Source organism: Arvicola amphibius, chromosome 1 (assembly GCF_903992535.2).
Source record: "Arvicola amphibius chromosome 1, mArvAmp1.2, whole genome shotgun sequence".
Lineage (NCBI taxonomy): Eukaryota > Metazoa > Chordata > Mammalia > Rodentia > Cricetidae > Arvicola > Arvicola amphibius.
Window position 1 is genome coordinate 134,082,825 of NC_052047.1, and position 20,811 is coordinate 134,103,635.

The window sequence follows — 20,811 nt, forward strand, 5'->3', positions numbered from 1 at the left end:
AATCTGATTTACTATAGCTTGCATGGTAAAACTGCATTGACACTTTGAAACTGGCCTCTATTTGTTTTTAGAAAATAGATTCTTTAAATGCAACAAATATCCTAATATAGTTTCCCCTCCCCAAACTTCTCCCAGATCCTCCCCACTTCCCCAACTATCCTTTCTTCCTTTTATTAGGATAAAAAGAGGCATCTAAAATGATGATGATGATATTAAATTATATACAACAAAAACAAACAAGCTAGAGTAGGACAAAACAAACAGAAGAAAAAGAGCCAAGGGAGTTCAAGAAACGCATGCAGCCACAGAGACACACACGTCCATGCACACAGAAATCCCATAAAAACACAAAACCAGAAACCAAAATATATACACAAGGAATCTGTGAGGTTGGCAGAGAGAAAGCCCTGACAAAGCATTATAAGACAAATAACCTCCAAAAATGCCACTGAGTTCATTTTGTGCTGGCCATCTTCTGCTGGACGTGACCTTAAGAGTGGTTTGTATACCCAGTGAGATTCCACTGAAGAAAGCTATTTTTTTTTCATTTGCGAGCAATTATCAATTGGAGATCGCTTCTGGGTTAGGAATGGGGGCCTGGGTCCATTTCTCTTCTCAGTGCTGGAACCCTATCAGGCCCAGCTCTGTGCAGCCTTGTGCAGCCCTGTGCAGCCTTGTGCAGCCCTGTGCATGGTGCCACAGTCTTTGTGAATTCATATGTGCTAGACCTGCTGTGTTTGGAAGGCCTTGTTTGCCTGGTGTCCTCCATCCTCCCTGGCTCTTGGTCTCTTTCTTTTTCCTCTTCTGCAAGGTCCCTGAGGGGAAGGGACTGGTGGAGGCATCGCTTCAGGGCTTAGTGTTCCAAGGTCTCTTGCTCTCCACACAACATCCAGCTGTAAATCTCTGTATTAGTGCCCATCTTACTGCAGAAGGCAGATTCTCTGTTGATGGCTGAGTGTGACACTTATCTATGAAAATAGCAGAAGATTAAGAGTTATTTTATTGCTGTGTTCCTTTAGTAGAACAGTAGAATTTGGTTTTTCCCTAGGTCCACGGCCTGCCTAGTTTCAGGTTCTTGGCTGTCTGAGCAGTATCAGGAATGGGTTCCATTTCATGGAATGGGCCTCAAATCCATTCAGATATTGATTGGTTAGTTCTACAAGCTACATGCCCTTCTTGAAGTCAGGTCACCACTGCAGATGTAAGAGTTTGTAACCACGTTGGAATTTACCTTTCTCCTTTGGTAGCATGCAGAGTACCTTCTAGTACCAGGAGTGCTAGTCGGTAGGGGTGAATGCTAGTCGGTAGGCAGGAACCAGCTCAACTGTTTAAAATCTACCACAGGAATGCCCATAAGCGCGTTGACTCAGAATATTTAGGAATTAGATCTGTGATGACTATTACGTCAACTCGACACAAGCTACAGTTATCTGAGGGGACCTCGACTGAGAAAAAGTCTCCGTTAAGATCCAGCTGTATGGCACTTACTTAGTTAGCGATTGATGGGGGAGGCGCCGGACTGGTGGGCCTGAGTTCTATAAGAAAGCAAGATGAGCAAGTCATGGGGAACAAGCCAGTAAGTAGCACCTTACTATGGCTTCTGCATCAGCTCCTGGCTCTAGGCTCCTTCCCTGTTTGAGTTTCTGTTTTGACTTCCTCCAATGATAGACTATGATCTGGAAGTGTAAGCCAAACTAAACCTTTCCTCCCCAACTTGCTTTTGGCCATGGTGTTCCATCCCAGCAATAGTGACCCTAAGACAGGATCTGACACAAATGTCTATCAAAACTATAATGTTGGGGCGGCTGACCACTCCCTTGTATGAGGGGCATGGCCGCCCCAGGGGCGGAGGATACCTTTAAAAGAACCGGGTTTGGGGTAGGCCGGCCCCTTCTTTTTCCTCTTGGTTCGCAGCTCTTCCCTGGAACCTTGGCCCTGTAAGTTTATTCCATTTTCTCCCTTTATTAAAACTGATTTATTCTAAAAGGACTATTTTTGGTTATTCCCAAATTCCTCCGACCGCCGCTACACTATAATGGCTAAAACCCATAGGTATGCTCATATACTAGGTTTATATTAAGCAACAGAAAGAAATGAATTTGCAAAGGATGCAACAGGATGGAGAAACCTAAAATATATTGCGCTCTGTAAAAGAAGCTTGATTAGCAGAACTCACAGCATCTAGTTCTGTTCAAGCAGAAAATTAATTAAAAATGATGGCTAAAGAAGAGAACAATAAGCAGCTGGAGTGGATGGTCACGGGTTGAGTGCAAAGGGACATAAGGGATCTTTCTGGGGAGACGGAAATACTGTCCTCAGCAAATGCATAGATGACATCGATGCCGAGCTTATCAAATTCATCAGATGCTGTGCCCAGGACTTCCCATTTCATTATGTAAATTTAAACTTGATGAAGAGAACCTCTTATAATAGTCTGCATAAGGGGAAATGCTTCTGTTCTAAGAGCCACAGCATATAGCGACGAGTAATGTGGTGATGTGGTGTCCACTGCACCAGCAGGCAAAGGGCAGGGAAGAGGACTACGGATAGAGAGGGGAGGCACGTCAGAGGCGTGGGACACTGAGCCAGTTCTTCCATTCGCATCTGTCTGAACCAGCCCATGAAGACACGTTTTGATGGATCCTTCAAGTACCAAACATTCATCCGGCTGAGTGAGTGGACCTCAGATGCTAACAGATGGTGCCTAAACTAGTCCATCTGGGGTCGGGGAAGTTCCAATAAGCACAGTGCACTGGGCTTGTTTCTGATTTTCTTTGGTCTTTTTTTTTCTTCAGATAGGGTTTACCAGGCTTCAAAGATCCTTTCCCAGCTTCTGGAACAGCTGAGACCACAGTCACACACCCCTGCACCAAGCAACATCCCCCTCATTCAACATGGGCAAATAATTTGTTTTTCCCCTTAAAGTTGCTCTTGGTACTCATGCAAATTAAGAACTATTTTTCCTACTTTCTAAATGTTGCTAAGCCTCCCAAAGAATTGAGTCATTTATAAAAAGACTCATGTCTGCCTTGGTTTCCCTGATTCCAAACCAACTCCACAAGAAGCCAGCACTTTGATGTCATTGGCTGGTTTGACCTCTCCAGCACACACTTCCTTGAGCACACAAGCATACACCTTGGCTCTGCCTCCAGCAGTTGCTGGCAGGCTCAGCCCTTGAATGCTTACTTTGAGCAGGGCCTAAAATGCATAGACCCTTTGGGTGTGCTGAGGGCCAAGAGCTGAGCTCAGAGATTGTTCCCACTAGCTCACACTTACAGAAAAGTGAATTCTCCCCCACATGTCCACCCACACAGCCCTCAAAAGCTAAAGTGGTACATGGGTTTCAATTGCCACTGCAGCAGAAGGGACTTAATTTCTACCATCTGGGGAAGGAAGGCCTTTGGGTGCCTGTTTCTGGCCCTCCTTCTTATCCATGTTCCTTGTGTGGCATTTCCAAGCAACCTAAATTCACAGGTGAAATCGCCTATCCACCCACCTCATTTCCAAGAGTAGCCCAAAGGCATATGATTGATTAGATTCAGAGACTAGACTAGAGTTTTGAGCTCCTTGGCTTCTAGCACAAAGTTTTGTCAATAACACAGTGCTTCCAGGCCAAGATCTCTCTCCATTGACAAGTGTTAGACAGTGACACTCAGGTTAGGGGCTCCTCCAGTGGCTTTCTAAGGATGTGATGTGACTGTTTCCCTTGACTTAGGGTGGGGGCACATCATGGAAAATTTTGGAGTCAGCACCAACAAAGGGGATGAGGGCCTCTCATTCATTTAGTCACTGGAAACATATACAGCCAGATGCGGGAGCTGTCCGTCTTCCTGGTGCTGATCTCGCAAGCACCATGCAGATTTCCAAACTTTCAGGCTGCTTAGCAATCCCAGTGGTTGTAGGAAACTGGAAACCATGACAGAGACAAGAACCTGGAGTCCTCATTTCTGGAAATATAAGGCAAGCTCTACTCACTGCCCTTTCTCCAGTTCAGAGACAGGATTCAGACATTTTTAGGGGTCTGCTCAAGCTCAGAGAAGACATTGTCTGTGATGAGTTTGGGGCTTCATGGTCTAAAACCCAGAAAGGCCAATCACACATGCCAGTTCAAGTTCTAAATAAAGAGGCTTCCTTTCTACAGACAGGTGATATGGATTTCCAAAGCGGGGTACGATGCATCCCACTGCTTGCTGGCTGTGTGTGCATGTGGGTTCAGCAGAGAGAAGCATCATCTCATCTTGGTCAGATAGACTCTAGTTAGATGGAAATTCTTCCCCTCTCATCATCCGGGGGACAATTGTGGTTTAGGAACCAGAGCCCTGGCCTGGAAAAGACCTTTTCTCTGATCTACCCAGGCTATTTGAGAATCCTTGGGCAGGATGATTCATGTCAAGCCTCACTCCACACCCAGTCTACATGCAGAGGAGTTAGCCCTGTTCCATGAGCCATAAGTGGGGAAGCAAAAGCAGTGTCCTCGGCAGAAGCCCTCTCCCAGACACTAAGTTATCACACTGTTTAGCTGATGCTAACAGTGAGAAGGTGGGAAGAGAGTAGACAAGAGCAGAGTGGAAATGGCTGTTAGTGGGAATGACTGGGAGAGCCTGGGGGATCAAGTATGGCATCAGAACAGAGCCAGAGCCATCATGTACTTGGGCCTGCGTCTCCCTCACTTTCCCCACTAGCTCTGGTCCTTGGGTATTGTGCCTAGCCTCTCTGAACCTCTGTTACCTTATCTACTTGCAGCAGAAGCATCTCAAATATACTGCAAAGATTAAATGAGATAAGGCAGGTAGAGTGTCTGGATCCCATCAAGGCTCAGATAAATGTTGCCTTGCCTTCAGAATTCCTTCAGACAACAAAGCTTTGGATTCTTTTGGGAGATTATCAGGAAAGACTATCAGACCATGGGATTTCTCTTCCCTCTTTCTGAGCTTATCACCATCCATAATGGGTTCGTGTAGTCTGGAGCCATTGTGAAGACTCGGGAATGGTAAAGGTCCAGGGCCAGAGAGTCAATTCTCATTTTTGGCAATGAGCAGGTACACCTGGTATAGAGATGCATGTTTGCAATTCCAACCTTATGGAGGTGGAAGCAGGAAGATGAGAAGTTCAAGTTCATCCTTAGCTGTATAGCAAGTCAGCCTGGGCTAATTGAGATCCTGTCTCAAAAAGTCCTATGCTTATGGTCAATTGAGCCAGAGACTCTTTGACCTGCTAGAATGTCAGAATGTGCAATTGGTTCTGTTTACTTAGCCATGAGGGCATGCAGTTAGAGAGAGACCACTGGTTTGGTATATTAGCTGTAATAGAGAGAGTACTAGACAGTGAGCTAGGTCCTGGTCAGCATTCCAGGATCTAGCCCGCCACTCTGAGTCATATGTTCTTCGGCAAAGAAGGAATGCCTTCTCTAGGGTCTCAGTGTCCTAATCTGGATGATCAACCATCTGTGGTTGGCCTCTGGTTTACTCCAGTGTTACTGTGAGGACTTTCAGTATCAGCTGAGAACATGTTTTGAAAATGGAATCCTGCTGTTAGGCTCAGCTGGGAGACTGGCAGGCTGACTGGATACTCCAGGCTACGAAGTCATCACTCAACAGGCCTTACATTTTGTGCCTGTCATGGGGCTGGTCCATCCATCTGTGTCTCCCACCTTCCTGAAGGTCCACTTTCTGCTGCAGAGGCACAATTCTGCAGGGCTTCTTGCCTCAGGTCCGTAGGCATTTTCCCAGATACTTCTTTCCCTATGGGATTTCCAGAATCTTGACCTTCTCTCTCTTTAACTTGTTCAAGTCCAGAATACCCTGGTTCTCCCCCAAATGACCACCAATATTCTTGTATCCATAGCACTTCTACTGTTCCAATTTTCTTGGGACACTGGTGCCAGTCTGGTTCTTGTTATAGCATTTCATTCCTCTCTAAAGGCAACTGTGGAAGAGATCACCTCTGTCAGCAACCTATCAGTCTGTGTGTGTGTGTGTGTGTGTGTGTGTGTGCGTGCATGTGTGTGATAGAGAGCAGCGCAGTAGGGAAAAGATGTGGATCTCTGACTAATTCACTTGATTCTGTCAACTGATGTGACTGAAAGTGACCTTGAGCAAACCGTTGCCTGTTCTGGAAGCGTTCTTTCACTTCAGGGTAGACACACTGGAGCGTTCCTGCAAGGATAGACAAAGACGTGTGCATTCCTCTGCCTCTATGGAGTCCTGTTGCTGAGCATCCCTAGGGGGCACAGTTACAGCATTTTATGAGTCATGTTAATGCTGTCATCAACATTCCACCACTGCCGACTTCCCTCTGGCTTGGAAGTGCATGCTCTAAAGAACCAGCGTGGTTCCCTGGCGGGCAAACTCCAGACTTTGCAGCCCCTGCTTGAGTGGGCTGGATTCTTAGCTTCTCTTGTGGACCGTCAGCAGAGGCTAGTATCAAGTTCCACAAAGGGCTGTGTTCTGTGACTGTAACCTCATTATCGGTGTGTAAAGCTATGCTAGACCTAAGCTTAGTGAAGACTGCCCTGAATAAAACCAACAAGACTGGGACCTGGTCGCTATGGAGATCAGCCCTCCAACAATCCCACTGGGAGCAGGATGTTTTGTTTAAATAAGCAGATAAAAAATGAGCTTCAGTTCCTCAGCAAACTGAGTTAGAATATTCTGAATTTCTATTCTGGCATTTTAACCTTTCGGGGTTGCCTTTAGGAATTCAGAGAGCAAATGATCTTCAATATGCTGTGTGTGAAAGAGAGGGGGGTGGGTGGATAGGAGGGAGGGGCAATGTTGGGAGAAAGGGAGCTAGGGAATGAGAGCAGGAAAGAGAGAGGAAGAGAGAGAGAGTTTCTTACTATTGGCCCCAGCGATCTTGTTATCAACATCATTTTGATGCTGAGAAGCTGAGGTTCTTTTAAGTTGTAAGCCAAAGGTATCTCATTGAGAAGGTGACTGAGGAGCTCTGGAGCACAGTTTAAAGCCAGCCCATGTAGCCAGTTCTGTCACTTAACTCCTCAGTACGTTGTTGCCCTCGTCTCTGAGATACCGGCAGTAGCTAACTTTTCATCCCATTGTTCTTGCAAGGATTAGATCAAGTGTGATGTTTGGAAAGGCTTTGGCAACTCATGTGCTATAAATACATTAGGTAATGTTTAATGTGTTAATGTCTGTGCTCCTACAATCACTGGCAGTCCTGTGAGGCCACAGCATCAGGCCACTGATGGAGGATGTATCCAGGCCATGGTTAAACATCAGCTATCTAGCCTGATTACATCTGATCATCATTTGTAGAAGTAGTAAACAAGGCAGGATCTCAGGCTCTATGACCTTGAAACCCTGGGAGGAGGTGACTCAGGAACCTGAATCTTTAACCAGCACATAAGGTAATCCTATAGAACACTGTAATGTAAGAGCTAAGGGCCCATTAGTGTGCCTCAGAATATATTGGTTTGCTCCGGAAGTAATTCTGAACACCTGTCTCCTCCCAGAGGTGGTTTGCCAAGGAAATCTGTGAAGCAGGAAGACGTGCAGGTGGATAGCCCACTGTGTTGTCATCAACCAAGCAAGAGGTGAAGACACATAGCCAACCTGAATTCCCTAGGCCACACGAGGAGACCAAGGGCTGAGAAGATTGCCAGTATTCTGCTTGCTCTTCTCTTTCCTGAGAAGTGAAGCCACCTCCACACAGCATCAACACAGTCTGAAAACACAGATAAAGAAGCCGAGACTCAAGGAAGCTGGGTGCCTTGCCTTGGGTCCTGTGAAGTCAATGAGTGGTGTGCTGGTAAATGCTTAACCGCAGGCTCAGATGATGATGATGATGATGATGATGATGATGATGATGATGATGATGATGGGGGAGGGGGCTGGGTTGTGGCATTTGCTTGTTTCTGTGGTGTAAATGCCCTTAGCATGATAGATTTCAACTATCAGCATTCTGCCTTTGAATGGAGCTGTAGAGAAGCCCCCAGGGCACCCTAGGAAGCTGGTAAGAAGTGGCCCCAGAACTCTACTATGTACAGCTATCATTATCTGCAATGGTTGTCAATGAGCATCTTTCGGGGTGCAGAGGAGAGAGAACATTGTTTCCCTTGCCTTCCCAGTGCTTTTATGAGCTCCCCCATACTTGAAGCTATGTGAGGAGGGATAATTAGTGTGATGGGGGACACAAAATAGCTCCCTTGGAGAAGCTGTCTGTGCTTGGCTTCTGCTAGACTGAGGTCTGGTCATGTGCACTCATTTCTGACCATAACACCGGACTCTGAGATACAGAGGAGGTGGTCACTTCAGGAGGTAGCATCTTACAGAAAGGGACCAAACTGAGGAAGCTCCAAAAGTTCTCACTTGGCTGTCCACCAAGGCCTTTTGAAACTGCAGAGTCTGAACTGGGGACAGGAGAGCCACAGTCCCCACAGGTTTATCTAAGTTTGGGGGTGGGGGGATTGAGACTGAGACCCTTTATATCCCAAGTTCCTATGATCTGGATCAAATCATGCCATGCCCCGTTCTCCCATTCTCTGGACAGTTTGCCCACATGCCTAATAAGCATTACTTGCTTCTCACCAGACCCAGAATGGAGAGTCAACAGCAAGCACTGGACACCACATGTACCCAATACCAGCCACACCAGAGCTGCTTCTGATGACTATGGACAGATAAAGTGTTCTCTTGACTGAAAGTATGCCCACGGAACATCCCAGTGAGCCTTAAGTGTCCTTCCACCAAGCCCGAGAATGCAACTGAAAGACTATAGAGCGATGGGATGGAGCCTTGGGGACTCAGTGCCCAGTAGGGCAGCAGTTGCCTGTGGACAGATGGGGGGGGGGAATATCAGGAGATATTTGGTCCTAATGCAAGGGAGAGCTGTAAATTACATTCCATTCTAGCAGAAGCCTAACCAAGCTCCTCATTTCCTCTTAGATAACAGCGGCGAGCCCCGAGGCTGGGCACCTATGGGACAGGTGAGCTGGGTCAAGGTCTGGTCAGCTAAGAGGGACCAAGTGGCACTGAGGCATGAGGGTGCCCAGGCATCCTTTTTGTTTCTTAGATTCTTTTGACTCAGCCTGTCTCCTGCTCATATAGGGGAGGATGGAAGGGAAGAGGAGGAGGGAAGCCACAGGGAGCCAGTCACTCTGCAAGGGAGCCTGCAGGGCTCCTTCCTTCCAAGTGTGTGTGTGTGTGTGTGTGGTGTGTGTGTGTGTGTGTGGTGAGTGTGTGTGTGTGTGTGTGTGTGTGTGAGAGAGAGAGAGAGAGAGAGAGAGAGGGAGAGGGAGAGAGAGAGAGAGAGAGAGAGAGAGAGAGAGAGAGAGAGAGAGAGAGAGAGAGAGAGAATCAGTGGGATTTCCTTCGCAGAAGCAGCCGGTTTCCTGAGAGAAAGAAGAGAGAAAGGAGAAAGGGAGGGAGGAGAAGCAAGAGGGGAGGAAAAAATTGGAAGTGGGAGAGACAGATGGGGGAGGGGGAGCAGAAAGTGAGAGCACACTGGAGATTGAGCACAGAGGCAGAGAGAGGGAGACAGAGAGAAAGCCACAGAGCAGAGGGTGTGCGGAGCAGAGCCAGAGCTTAGAAGGACTCGGTGAGGGCGGGTGCGGGCAGAGGCAAAGTCTGTGACCACAGGCGCCTGCAACCCAGGATTCCAGGGTACCACAGGAGTTCAGCATCGCACCGGGCGACTGGCCAAGAGGTGGTGCGGGGCTGGGGGTGACGGCTCTCCCAGGTGCTCGCCGGTGGTGAGGTGACCCAGAGTCCGAGTGGTTCCGCACTCAGGTGCTCGCCTGGGAGGTGGTGCGGGGCTCCGGGTGACTGCATCCTTAGGTGCTGGTCTAGGGGGCGGCGCGGGGTTCTGGGTTGCTGGACGCCCTTCGGGTAGCCATGGCGACGGGGACCAGGGGTCTCTGGGCCGCCGCGACGCCGAGGGGCTGAGCCGGCAGCGGACTGCGCCATGGCGGCGCGGGGTTGCGGGCCCTAAGCGCCAGCTGCGGGCGCGCACCATGAACTCGTGGGACGCGGGCCTGGCGGGGCTGCTGGTGGGCACGATCGGCGTGTCGCTGCTGTCCAACGGGCTGGTGCTGCTCTGCCTCCTGCACAGCGCTGACATCCGCCGCCAGGCGCCCGCGCTCTTCACCCTCAACCTCACCTGTGGCAACCTGCTGTGCACCGTGGTCAACATGCCACTCACGCTGGCCGGCGTCGTGGCACAGCGGCAACCGGCCGGGGATCGCCTGTGCCGCCTGGCTGCCTTCCTCGACACCTTCCTGGCCGCCAATTCAATGCTCAGCATGGCTGCACTCAGCATCGACCGCTGGGTGGCTGTGGTCTTCCCGCTAAGCTACCGTGCCAAGATGCGCCTCCGCGATGCCGCGTTCATGGTGGCCTACACGTGGCTGCACGCGCTCACCTTCCCGGCCATTGCGCTCGCCCTGTCCTGGCTGGGCTTTCACCAGCTGTATGCCTCGTGTACGTTGTGCAGCCGGCGGCCCGAGGAGCGCCTGCGCTTTGCTGTCTTCACCAGCGCCTTCCATGCGCTCAGCTTCCTGCTCTCCTTCATCGTACTCTGCTTCACGTACCTCAAGGTGCTCAAGGTGGCCCGCTTCCACTGCAAGCGCATCGACGTGATCACCATGCAGACACTCGTGCTTTTGGTGGACATCCACCCCAGGTGAGAGGCATGATTCAGGGCTCTGGGGACACTGTAGTGAGTTGGGAAGGACCCAGTACCCAGGGTAGGGCCGTGGGAGAGTCCGCTGTCCACCTTACTGCATTAAGCAAGGTTGGAATGGCACATGCTATTTAAATGGTACCCAGAGCTTCACTTTCTGAAGCACCGGACTGAACTCTCATCCAGAAATTCCTCCTTATCCTTAGATGTATCCTGAACAGTGGGCTTTGTTCACTGTGCTAAGCTAGGAAAGGGTTTGGATATGGCCCTGAAAGGGCATGTGGTAGGCTTAGACAACGCTTAAGAACTCTTCAGGCTGCGGGTGTTACTCCTCTGGGTCCTTGTCAATCTGGGTGCGGTGCTAACTTGCTCTCCTCCCCCTCTGTATGTGCCTGAGTTTCCATCAAACAGAATCCACTGCACTTTCTCCCTGTGGTGGGTCCTGAGGGCCTGAGTTTGTCTTGCCTCCCTAGGGGGCTCTGTTCTGTGTGTTCTGGACTTGGCGCCTCAAGATCCCTTCAAGAATTTCTACCTCAGACTCCTGAAACTAAGCCTGTCCACCCACCCCCTTCTTCTTGACCCACTACCTCTTGGGAGAAGACAGAAGGAGGCACATGAAAGGACTGGCTGGGGACCTCTGTGGTCCTTAATGTCCCTTCAGGAGAGAAGGCGAGAACTGTCAATCCAGCTGTCCTGAGCTCACCTCATCTTTCCTCTTGAGACTAGGACATCAAGAGGGAGGGTGCTTCTGTGGTCTCTGCCAGTTTATTGACATTAAAAGCTGCCTTCCTCTCTGATGCCTGGGACTCCTGATAAGAGCTTAGGCATCCACTTGGCATAAAAGATACAGCATACAGAGTGCACCAGTGATGGGATGTTATGGTTCTATGTGTGAGCACATATGTGTGAGTCCAGGATTCAGGAAACCTTGGGGTAGGTAGGGAAGAGTGTAGACCCTAAAGTGTATTTTCCCTAGAGGGCACAGCAAACAAACAGAAGGTGTTAGTCTGAGTAAAGGCTCCTTGTGGGACTTGCCTGCCTTGAGCAATAAGAAGCTGCTGAATTTCAGCGTGCGTGCACATTGGAAGGGCATGGCTGAGTGTGTCTACCGTCCCCCTCTGAGAGTCATTTCAGATGACAGGCTCCTCTAGTCTTTCCTACATAGAATCTTCTCTACAGAAACTCAAACAGAATGTGTTTGCATCAGCCTCTCCCCCCCCCCCCCGCCCCCAGCCCATGTCTGTGCAGCTTAGGAGTCATTCCAGGGGGAGGTCTGCAGCCATGCTTGCAGAAACATTCCTGTTTGTCACCATTCACTTTAGAAAGGGCCATCCCCAGGGCTGGGGCTGGGGCAGCTCCCGAGGATGCATGGAAATGTTAACTCTTGCAGACTTGAGCTAGTCCTAGAAAGCCCGTTTACCGAGCCTCCCAGTGGAGGAAAAGGGAAGTGGAGCCCAGCAGGAAAGGAGCCAGTTCTCTCAGAGTGAGGGAAAGCCCAATTTCTGCTCTTAATCCCCCAGAGAAAAGGGTAGAGGCCACTTTGCATCCTACTGAGGGACAGAGGTTTCCTCTTCTCTTGCCTGTCTCCCTGACTTTAGGTCAGAATGACAGAGAGTATGTAGAGGTCTCATAAGCAAAGACAGACGGGCTGGAATCCAGTCCTTTGTCAGTTTTGCAGAGAACCTTGACCTCCTCTGAGCTTCAAGCCATTTGGAGCAGGCCGTGCTTCTAGACCCTCCAGAGAGCTCTATCAGGTGGACACAAACTGCCCTTTCCAGGAGTCTCAAGCAGGAGTGTGGGAGGTGAATTCCACAGAACATGACAGACTGTTCATGACTGGCTGCTACTTTGGTGGCACAGTGGAGAAGTTTTGGTCTTAGCTCTGAAGGCTGTGGTGGAATGTTGCCCCACTTCAGGCTCTGACATCCCTTGGTGCCAAGAACCTATGTGGTCTTAGGGTGTCAGTTCCAGGACAGTCTCCTGGACATCTAGAGGAGCAAGTGAAGCCTTAGCTCACTGGAAGCCATCCCATCTATTACCCACCACTTAACCCAGAATTTGGCTAAAGGAGATCTGCTTTGGGTTGCCTGGAGCCAAGGTACCATTTGTTAGGAAGTGACAAGAGGTAGCTTATTCTTCTGCATGCTCAGTAGCAAGCTTCATCCCTTTGCCGCAATCACCAACTAAGCAGCAGGAAGTCTTTCTTTTCTAAAACTGAGGCCCAGAGTGGCATCTCCTATTTCTGTTGTTCTGTGGTTGGTTTACTACATTTAGGAAGTGGGTTTCACTTTGCAGTGTTTTTTGGTCTACACTTGGATCTCCACCTGCCCAGTGTCTGCTATTCAGCTCTCCCAACCAAAGCTCTCGGCAGGCTCTGGTTAGATCTCTTCTGCTGCTGCCAGGCGCAGCCAAGCAGATCAGGCTCCGTGGCCCAGCATCACTGCCCTCTTTCTAGACCAGACCAGGCTCACCCATGCCAGGGAGATGACCTCCTGGAGCTAAGCCGCTGGTGACAGAGTCTCTCCTAAAAGCTGAATGGGGACTTCCTCACAGTGTTACCAGGGTCTCTCTCTAAGCCCTTAACACCCTGTGAACCATGACCACAGGGGCTGCCCATGAGCTAGCTCTGCAGGATGCCAGAGGTTGACCAAGGAGGTAGAACTGTACCCAGCCCTTGACTTTACAGAGGCAGAAGTCGATCCCAAAAGGAAAGCATTTGATGAACTCTAGAAAGTAGCTTATACCCAGGGCCACACCCAAGTCTGTCCTTGAGATTTGTAGATGGAGCAATCAGGTAGAGGAGGCTCACAAACTCTCTGTGTAGATGTTTAGAAGTTCTACTTTAGCTTATAGGTATTGGCAGATATACTTCCTAAAAGTGGGGTTCAAATTTAGAATCTATAGACCCCATCGAGGCTAGCCTCATCTGGGCTAGAGAACACTAAGTGGTCCACTTGCATTACTTCTCCATCCCTGACTCCACCCAGCAGCACAGGTTCCTCTCTTGGGTCATGCACACACCGCAAGTCATACAGTCACGTTCCATATGCATGTGATGCTCCTCGGGCCTTAAACGAAGTACATCTACAGTGTAGTCCACCACTGGGTGGGGACCAGGGGTCTGCGTATATTTTGGAAGCAGAATCAAGGCATTTACACAAGGGTTATGTGCCATAGAAAATTAGGGTTTTTTTTTCTAGAGTAGATTGTGTGAGCTTCCGTTTTAATGTCCAGGACCTAGAGCAGGGACCACGCTTGCTAGATCTGGGAGAGGGACTGATAACACCAGCATCCTAACTTCAAATTCAGGGCTCCTTCTTGCCATCAGCCATCTTGTCTCATGTCTTAAAGGCCAGAAAAACCAATAGGGGCCAGGCTGTGAGGGCTCCAGGTGTGGGCGCTGGAAGGACAATGGACATCTCAGATCATAGAGGACCTAAAGAGCCATCTCAGAAGCTTTTGAGGCCACATCCCCGCTTTCTGTTTAGATCCTTCCAGAGTTGCTGTAAGGGGAGCCTGTGGAATGCATCTCTTTGACCTCACATGTCAAAAAGCCAGAGAGCCTGTCCACTTTGGTCTCAAACCTGTGACACCCTCCTCCTTCAACTCCAGACTAGCACACATGTTCAGACCACAATCGGGGCTCCATGAGTGAGTTTTTTTACCTCATATTCTCTGCACCACAGACTCTGCTCAGGAGTCCAAGGACTCTGGGTGCCTCCACCAGACTAGGGGTGGCAGTGAGGGTAAGGGGAATGCTCTAGCGTCAGGTCAGGAGATCTGAGATGAGACTTGGTTTTGTCCCAAATTGCCAGTATGTTTTTTGTCATTTCCTAAACTACTCGGGTCCTCATCTGAGAATAAGCATAATGACAGCCCACAGGCATACAAGATTTTCAGGATCTCAGGGTTGCAAAGCCATGGGGAGGGAAATGACAACAAGAGGTTTTGTGATCCTATCATTCGGAAAGCCCAGTGAGCTGTCGCACACCTAAGTGATGGGGGTGCTCCGGCCACCACTGTACTTTTACCCAGAAACCAGCAGAGCCCATGGAGGAAGGGCAGAGCTGGCTTTAGCCCTTTCCTTTACAATATCTCAGGGAAGGAGTGGCACACCCCTAACTGGAAGTGCTGAGCTGGTAGCCAATGCCCATGTGTCTGAAGTCCCACTTGTACCTGACTCTCAAGACAGGCAGGTCCTTCACTCCTGTAAGCCTCAAGTTTCCCCATCTGTAAACTTGGGTAGTCATATGTTGGAGAGTCTACTGTTCCGTCCTAACAGCAACATAATCCTGGGGCAGAGTACCTTCTGCAGACACTCTCTGTGTTCTACTGGTGAGTCACATTAAAATCTGTGATGTCCCTATAATAAGCCCCAAATGGGCCACAGAGTCAACTCAGGACTCAATGTTCAGTTGCATGATGCTAATTCACAGCACCCTTGGCACAGTCCCTAGCCACAGCTGCCTCTCCTATGGACATAGCAAAGGGCAAGAAGGACTTTTACAGAAAGAGGAAATTCTGTAGCTTGGAGGTTCAAGGCAGATGTGGAACACAGTATAGAGTTCCCCAGTGAGTGTATATTGAGTTGAGAGTAGTTTGGTTAGTGCACACTAAGTGTTCACTGGGTCATCCACAATTCTTGGTATTTTTCATATTTTAACTCAGGCACTCTTGGTGTGACCCTAGAAGGCAGGTCCTCTCATCACCCTTCTTTCTATAGATGAGGAATCTGATGTGCAAAAGCCACCTCATAATTAAGTGTCTGGGTTTGAAACTGGAGGTCCAACCTTGGCTCTTCAAACCTAACTACTAGCCAAGAAGCGAAGGCGAAAGAAGACACACAGTTGCAAAGTGTCTTATGCTTAACCTGTCCTTGAAGAGGCAATGCAGCAGGTCTCTGGGGATCTGTGTAGCCTGGGGGAGTGACAGTGGCAGTCCTGTGACAGTCCTAGCCTTTCCTTCCTTCAGTCATGCATGTGTCTGTCTCTCTGAAGACCCCTAATGCCTTTATAGACATTAGGTTCCCCATGCTTTGAAGGAGAGAGAGTCTGCTATGGATAAGGGAGGGGCTGTAGCCCCTCATCAGAACCCTGACTCCTTGGGGAGCATAAGGAAGCTCCCCATCTCTCTGCCCTATTGCTCAGTGAGCCACGCCTATCTTCATAATGAACCGTAGGTCTGCTTATAGGGGTGGTGAAAGCCTCCTCTGAAAAGTGGGGACTCGCACACAGAGGCTTGGTGACTTGTCTGAGGCCACAGTTAGGAGAGCAGGGCCCTAAGGGAGTGCACCTAAGAGGGCTTTCACTCTACAGCACCCAAGGGCTGATAACAGTGTCACACACTGAGGAGGACAGGAACGCAGGTGATCTTATCCCCTCGCTCGCAGAGTTCTTTGTGTGAATTTGGCATTTCTATTGATTAGATGGCAGAGTGGTCCTCTGTTCTCATGGAACAATGTTGTGTGATGGTTCAGGGTACGCAGTTGACACCCCAAATCTGCACCCCACCATTCATTTGTGGCAATCTGGAACAGACAGAGCTCAGCTGTGAAGAGTAACCCTATGCCTCCTGCGCCTGTGGTCACCACAGGTCTTCTTTGCCCTGGGTTGAGACTCCCAGACAGAGGGACTTTGAGTTTTAAATCAAGACAGCTGAGCTGGCCATGTCCCTGTACCCAGATCTCCAGCCACAGGCTGTGCACGTCACAGGAGCCTGTGAACCTCAGCAGAAATGCTACAGAAACACACATGTGGTCAGAAAGTCTGGGGATTTCAGTTGAGCAGGACTCAGTGACCTCAGGCCTACCATATGCCAATCCATGGAGCTTCCCCCTGTGATGACACAGGTAGACTGTTTGTGTAGGGGGAGGGGTGAGCTTGGTTCCAGACTCTGGTCTGGATTCATTTCCTGCCATCATCTCCCAGCCTGACTTGCCAGGGATGGAGAAGGGTACTCAGACATAGGATCCACTTTGGAAACCACCCCACAGAAACCATTGAGGACAGAATACTTTCAGTACTAAACAGAGGCAGTGCCTGACCAAATGCTGACCACTTCATAGTTACCACTTAGGAGCCTTGTGAACGCTGTGTGATCCTGAGCAAATATCTTAACTCTCTAGAGTCTCAATTTCTTCTCAAATATGCAGACTGTAATGACATCGTCCTTGGCTCCTAGACACACTGTATTAACTACACAAACGCATGTGAAACCCCATCGCAGAACCTAGCATGACACATGGCAGAGACTCAGACCATTATTAGTGTTAATTTTTGTTTGTTTGTTTTGGTTTTGGTTTTTCGAGACAGGGCTTCTCTGTAGCTTTGGAGCCTGTCCTGGAACTAGCTCTTGTAGACCAGGCTGGCCTCAAATTCACAGAGATCTGCCTACCCCTGTCTCCTGAGTTGAGTGCTGAGATTAAAGGCATGTGCCACCACTGCCTGGCAATAGTGTTAATTATTATAAAGTAATTAGTACCATTAGTTGTGAACAACACATTTTCAGACAGTGGGGAACTTTGATTCCAAGCCCCAATCTGGTTCCTAATTCTATAAATTTATATATAGGCAGAAGGTCAAAAGGGGACCTGCAAGGATTCCAGATTCGTCTGTCCAAATTGTTCATATGAGAAGAAATCTATTGAGGAGAGACTTAGGGATTAAAAACACTCACTCTCCTAGATGCAGTGGGCGGCACTTGCTTTAACATTATACTTAAATCCAGTTTAGGAACTTCCTCTCTACCGCTTGCTTTCATGGAGCAGGCCAGCCTGTCTTCAGGAGCAAGTCACTGTTGCCCAAGCCTGGTTCTGCCAAGTTGGCTTGCGGGGCAACACAGCCTCCAGTAACCCTCTCTGCTCACCTGTGTCCATACTGGATGCTGCAAGACAGAGTCAGGAGCCTGGAGCTGGTTGCGTGCACAGCAGCTTTCCTGCGCCCCATGTCTGTGATACCCTGATTTCTCTTGGAGGAAAGGAATCAATTCCTGCAGGGCTTAGAGCGGAGTGGAGCAGGAACAGGGTGTGATTAGAGGCACTGATGGCTCTTGACCCCATCGTCTAAGCTATATCCTCAATGTCAAGAGGACTTGGCTGTGACTTAGCTTCTCCCGTCTTAGTCCCGGGAGGAATCATGCCAGGAACCACACATGCCCACAACTAAGCTGGGTCTTCCTATGGCAATGGATGCAATCAAGATAATTTCCCCCAGGTAAACACAGAGGTCCATCTCCCGGGTGGTTCTAGCTTCTGTCAGCTGGACAGTTAGCACTAACCGTCATAGTAGATGAGCCCCGGAGGCAGGAAGTCCCTCCAGGACTGTGCAGGGAAGTCAGTGCATGACATAAGCAGTAACTCCGTGAGTTCTTGTCTGTTTGTACTCATTGCGTTATTCCTTTGCACACTGGATACATTTTTCTGTATCTTTATGTGTGATCGCTGGTTTTAAATGTCAACTCGCCACAATCTAGAATTACCTAGGAAAAGCATTTCAGTTGAGGAATCATGGGCCTATCTGTGGGGGATTGTCTTGATGAGTCTTTGACATAAGGGTAGCACCATTCCTCCTGCAGAGGGTTCTGAACTTGGAGCAGGAGAGAGCTGGCGGCGGCATAAGCAAGCAGGCAACATGGTTTTGTTTGCTTCTCTCTTCTCGGGATTGTAGGTGTAATGTGCTTAAGTTCCTGCCTTCCACCAAATAATAGGCTGTATCATGGAAGTATGAGCCAGATAAACCCTGTGTCTTTCCTGAGTTGCTTTTGGTCAGGGTGTTTTATTGAAGAAACAAAGGAAAACAGAACACTGTGATGCATTGTGCATTTAACTCTTCAAACGATCCAGCTAATGTTATGTTGCATTGTCTATAAGAAAGCACACCAGTAAAATGTGGCGTGTGATATCACACTGCAAATAATGACCCTTGTCAATGTCACACAGCTTGCCCAGGGGCTTAAGACTGGGCCCCAGGTCTCTGGCTTCCTAACCACACACCTGGAATCCATTGTTTGTGTTCATGAGTAGCACCTCCCTGTGTCCTGGCCAGGCCACCCCACGAATTACCTTCTCCTCTGTCCCATACAGTGTGAGGGAACGGTGTCTGGAGGAGCAGAAGCGGAGGCGACAGCGTGCCACCAAAAAGATCAGCACCTTCATAGGGACCTTCCTCGTGTGCTTTGCTCCCTACGTGATTACCAGGTGAGCTGACCTGTGGGTGGGGACCAGGGCTTGGAGAGCCAGAGTGGGGCGACTCCTGGCCACATGCATCTCCTGAGAGCACGGCAGGGTGAGAACGAACACTTAGCTGCTTCTCTTCAGCCTCCGACTCTCCCTTATCAATAACTAACATTTTAAAGATTGATTTTTACTTTTAATCGTGTCTGCTGTGTCTGTGTGGGGTTATGGACAGGTGAGTGCAGGCATCTGTAGAGGCCAAATGAGAGTTTTCGATTCCCTGGAGCTGGAGTTATTAGGCAGTTGTGAGCTGCTGAGAACTGAACTCAGGTCCTCTTAAGTAGTCGGAGCTTGTAGCCGCTGAGCTATCTCTCTAGCCCCTTAATTAACATTTTTATTGCACTGGCTACCAATACCTTGTACCAATCAAGTTAGGGCAGTTGGCATGTCCTGTTCCTTTAACAGCTTTATCAGTTTTGATCATCTTATAATCACTGCACAAACCTATGCAAAATTACACTGTGCATACATAGCATGTGCTGATCAAATTGGGCTAATTTATTTTCCACCTTTCTGCCATTGCCATGTGTTCGGAGCCTCCAACTTATTATTTATTTATAACACATGTTACAGGTTGTTGTGACATGCAGTCCCCCACTAGGGTAGAGAATGGGAAGACCTGTGTCTGTTTTAATGCCCATTATCCACTCTCCCTCCATCATCCCCTTCATCCCAGCTCCTGGGTATCACTGCTGCATATTCTGGTAGGCTTGTTAAGGTATGTTTTTATGAAAGAACAGGTGGCACCTGTCTGAGTCATTTCATTGTGTCCCCTGGGTTCACCCATTTGTCCGAATGATATCCTGTTGTGTATCTATTCCTCATTTTCTTTATGCGACCATGAAGGCCCCCAGGTTGGTTTCTGCCTTAGCTGCTAGGAACAGTGTGTCAATAAACATAGCACACAGTAAATGCACTTCATTTCTTTTGGTCATATACCCAGAAGTGGGCCAGCTGTTCCATATGGTGGATCTATTGGGTTTGGGGAAAACCTTGGCATTGAGCTCCATAATCAGTCTTGGATTCTTATGTGCTAAACTCAGTACCCCACAGTGGAAGGCTCTCCACTTGATCTCCAGACAACCTCATTCTAAGTCTTCACCCCACACCCACACTCCATGAGGTGCTGACCAGAAGAAACGCAGTGGGAGGGAGATGCTGCACAGTATGAGGTCCCACTGCCCACTGGGCTGGGTAGTCAGCCCCTGAGCGGTCTACTTCAGAGATACCAGCCACTTGCATAAAAGAAGATATTTGTCTCCGTGCCCTTCCAGGCAGGCCATCTCTCCTGCGGCTGTACTGTTAGGCCAGTGACTGTCAGTTATTCCCCTTCCCAGACGCCAAGAGCCAGGCGGGGCTGCAGTTCACTGGCACGGGGAACCTGCATTCCTCAGACTGCTCCAGCTGTGACAGTTCCTCCTGCCAGTTTCAGTCAGAAAAAAAAAAGGAGAAAAAAGATAGAAAGAAAGGAAGGAAGGAAGGAAGGAAGGAAGGAAGAAAAAAAGAAAGAAAGAAAAAAAGAAAAAAAGAAAGAAAGAAGAAAAGAAAAAAAAGGTTGGCCTCCTCTCTCTCCCAAGCTCCTTTGTGGACTGGTGGGGGTGGGTGGGGGTGGAATCCTGCAGCTTTGTATCCTAAGTAGTTCTATGATCTGTGCAGTTGGGGGATCACAAAGGACAGTGGTTCTGTTGAGACATGAGGTGGAAGCTTTGATTGAGACTGGGAAACCGTTTCCTCTGTGTATGAGTGTGTGTGTGTGTGTGTGTGTGTGTGTGTGTGTGAGAGAGAGAGAGAGAGAGAGAGAGAGAGAGAGAGAGAGAGAGAGAGAGAGAGAGAGAGAGAGAGAGAGAGAGAGAGAGAGAGAACGCAGCTAGTGCCACTGCAGGAGTGCAGATGGGCATCCCCTTTGCTGTAACCCAGCCTCCTGTTCCCTGTGAGGACAAGCC

At 49.0% G+C, this 20,811-nt stretch overlaps 1 protein-coding gene across 1 annotated transcript in view; it reads left to right on the forward strand.

The window, feature by feature from the left end:
* Window positions 1-9,970: 9,970 nt before the first annotated feature.
* Window positions 9,971-20,811, forward strand: part of Gpr26 (G protein-coupled receptor 26) — a 19,088-nt gene continuing 8,247 nt past the window's right edge. The window contains exons 1-2 of the mRNA XM_038317650.1: window positions 9,971-10,638; window positions 18,719-18,832. Of these exons, the coding sequence (XP_038173578.1) occupies window positions 9,971-10,638; window positions 18,719-18,832 (782 nt within the window). The remainder of the gene's footprint in view (window positions 10,639-18,718; window positions 18,833-20,811) is intronic.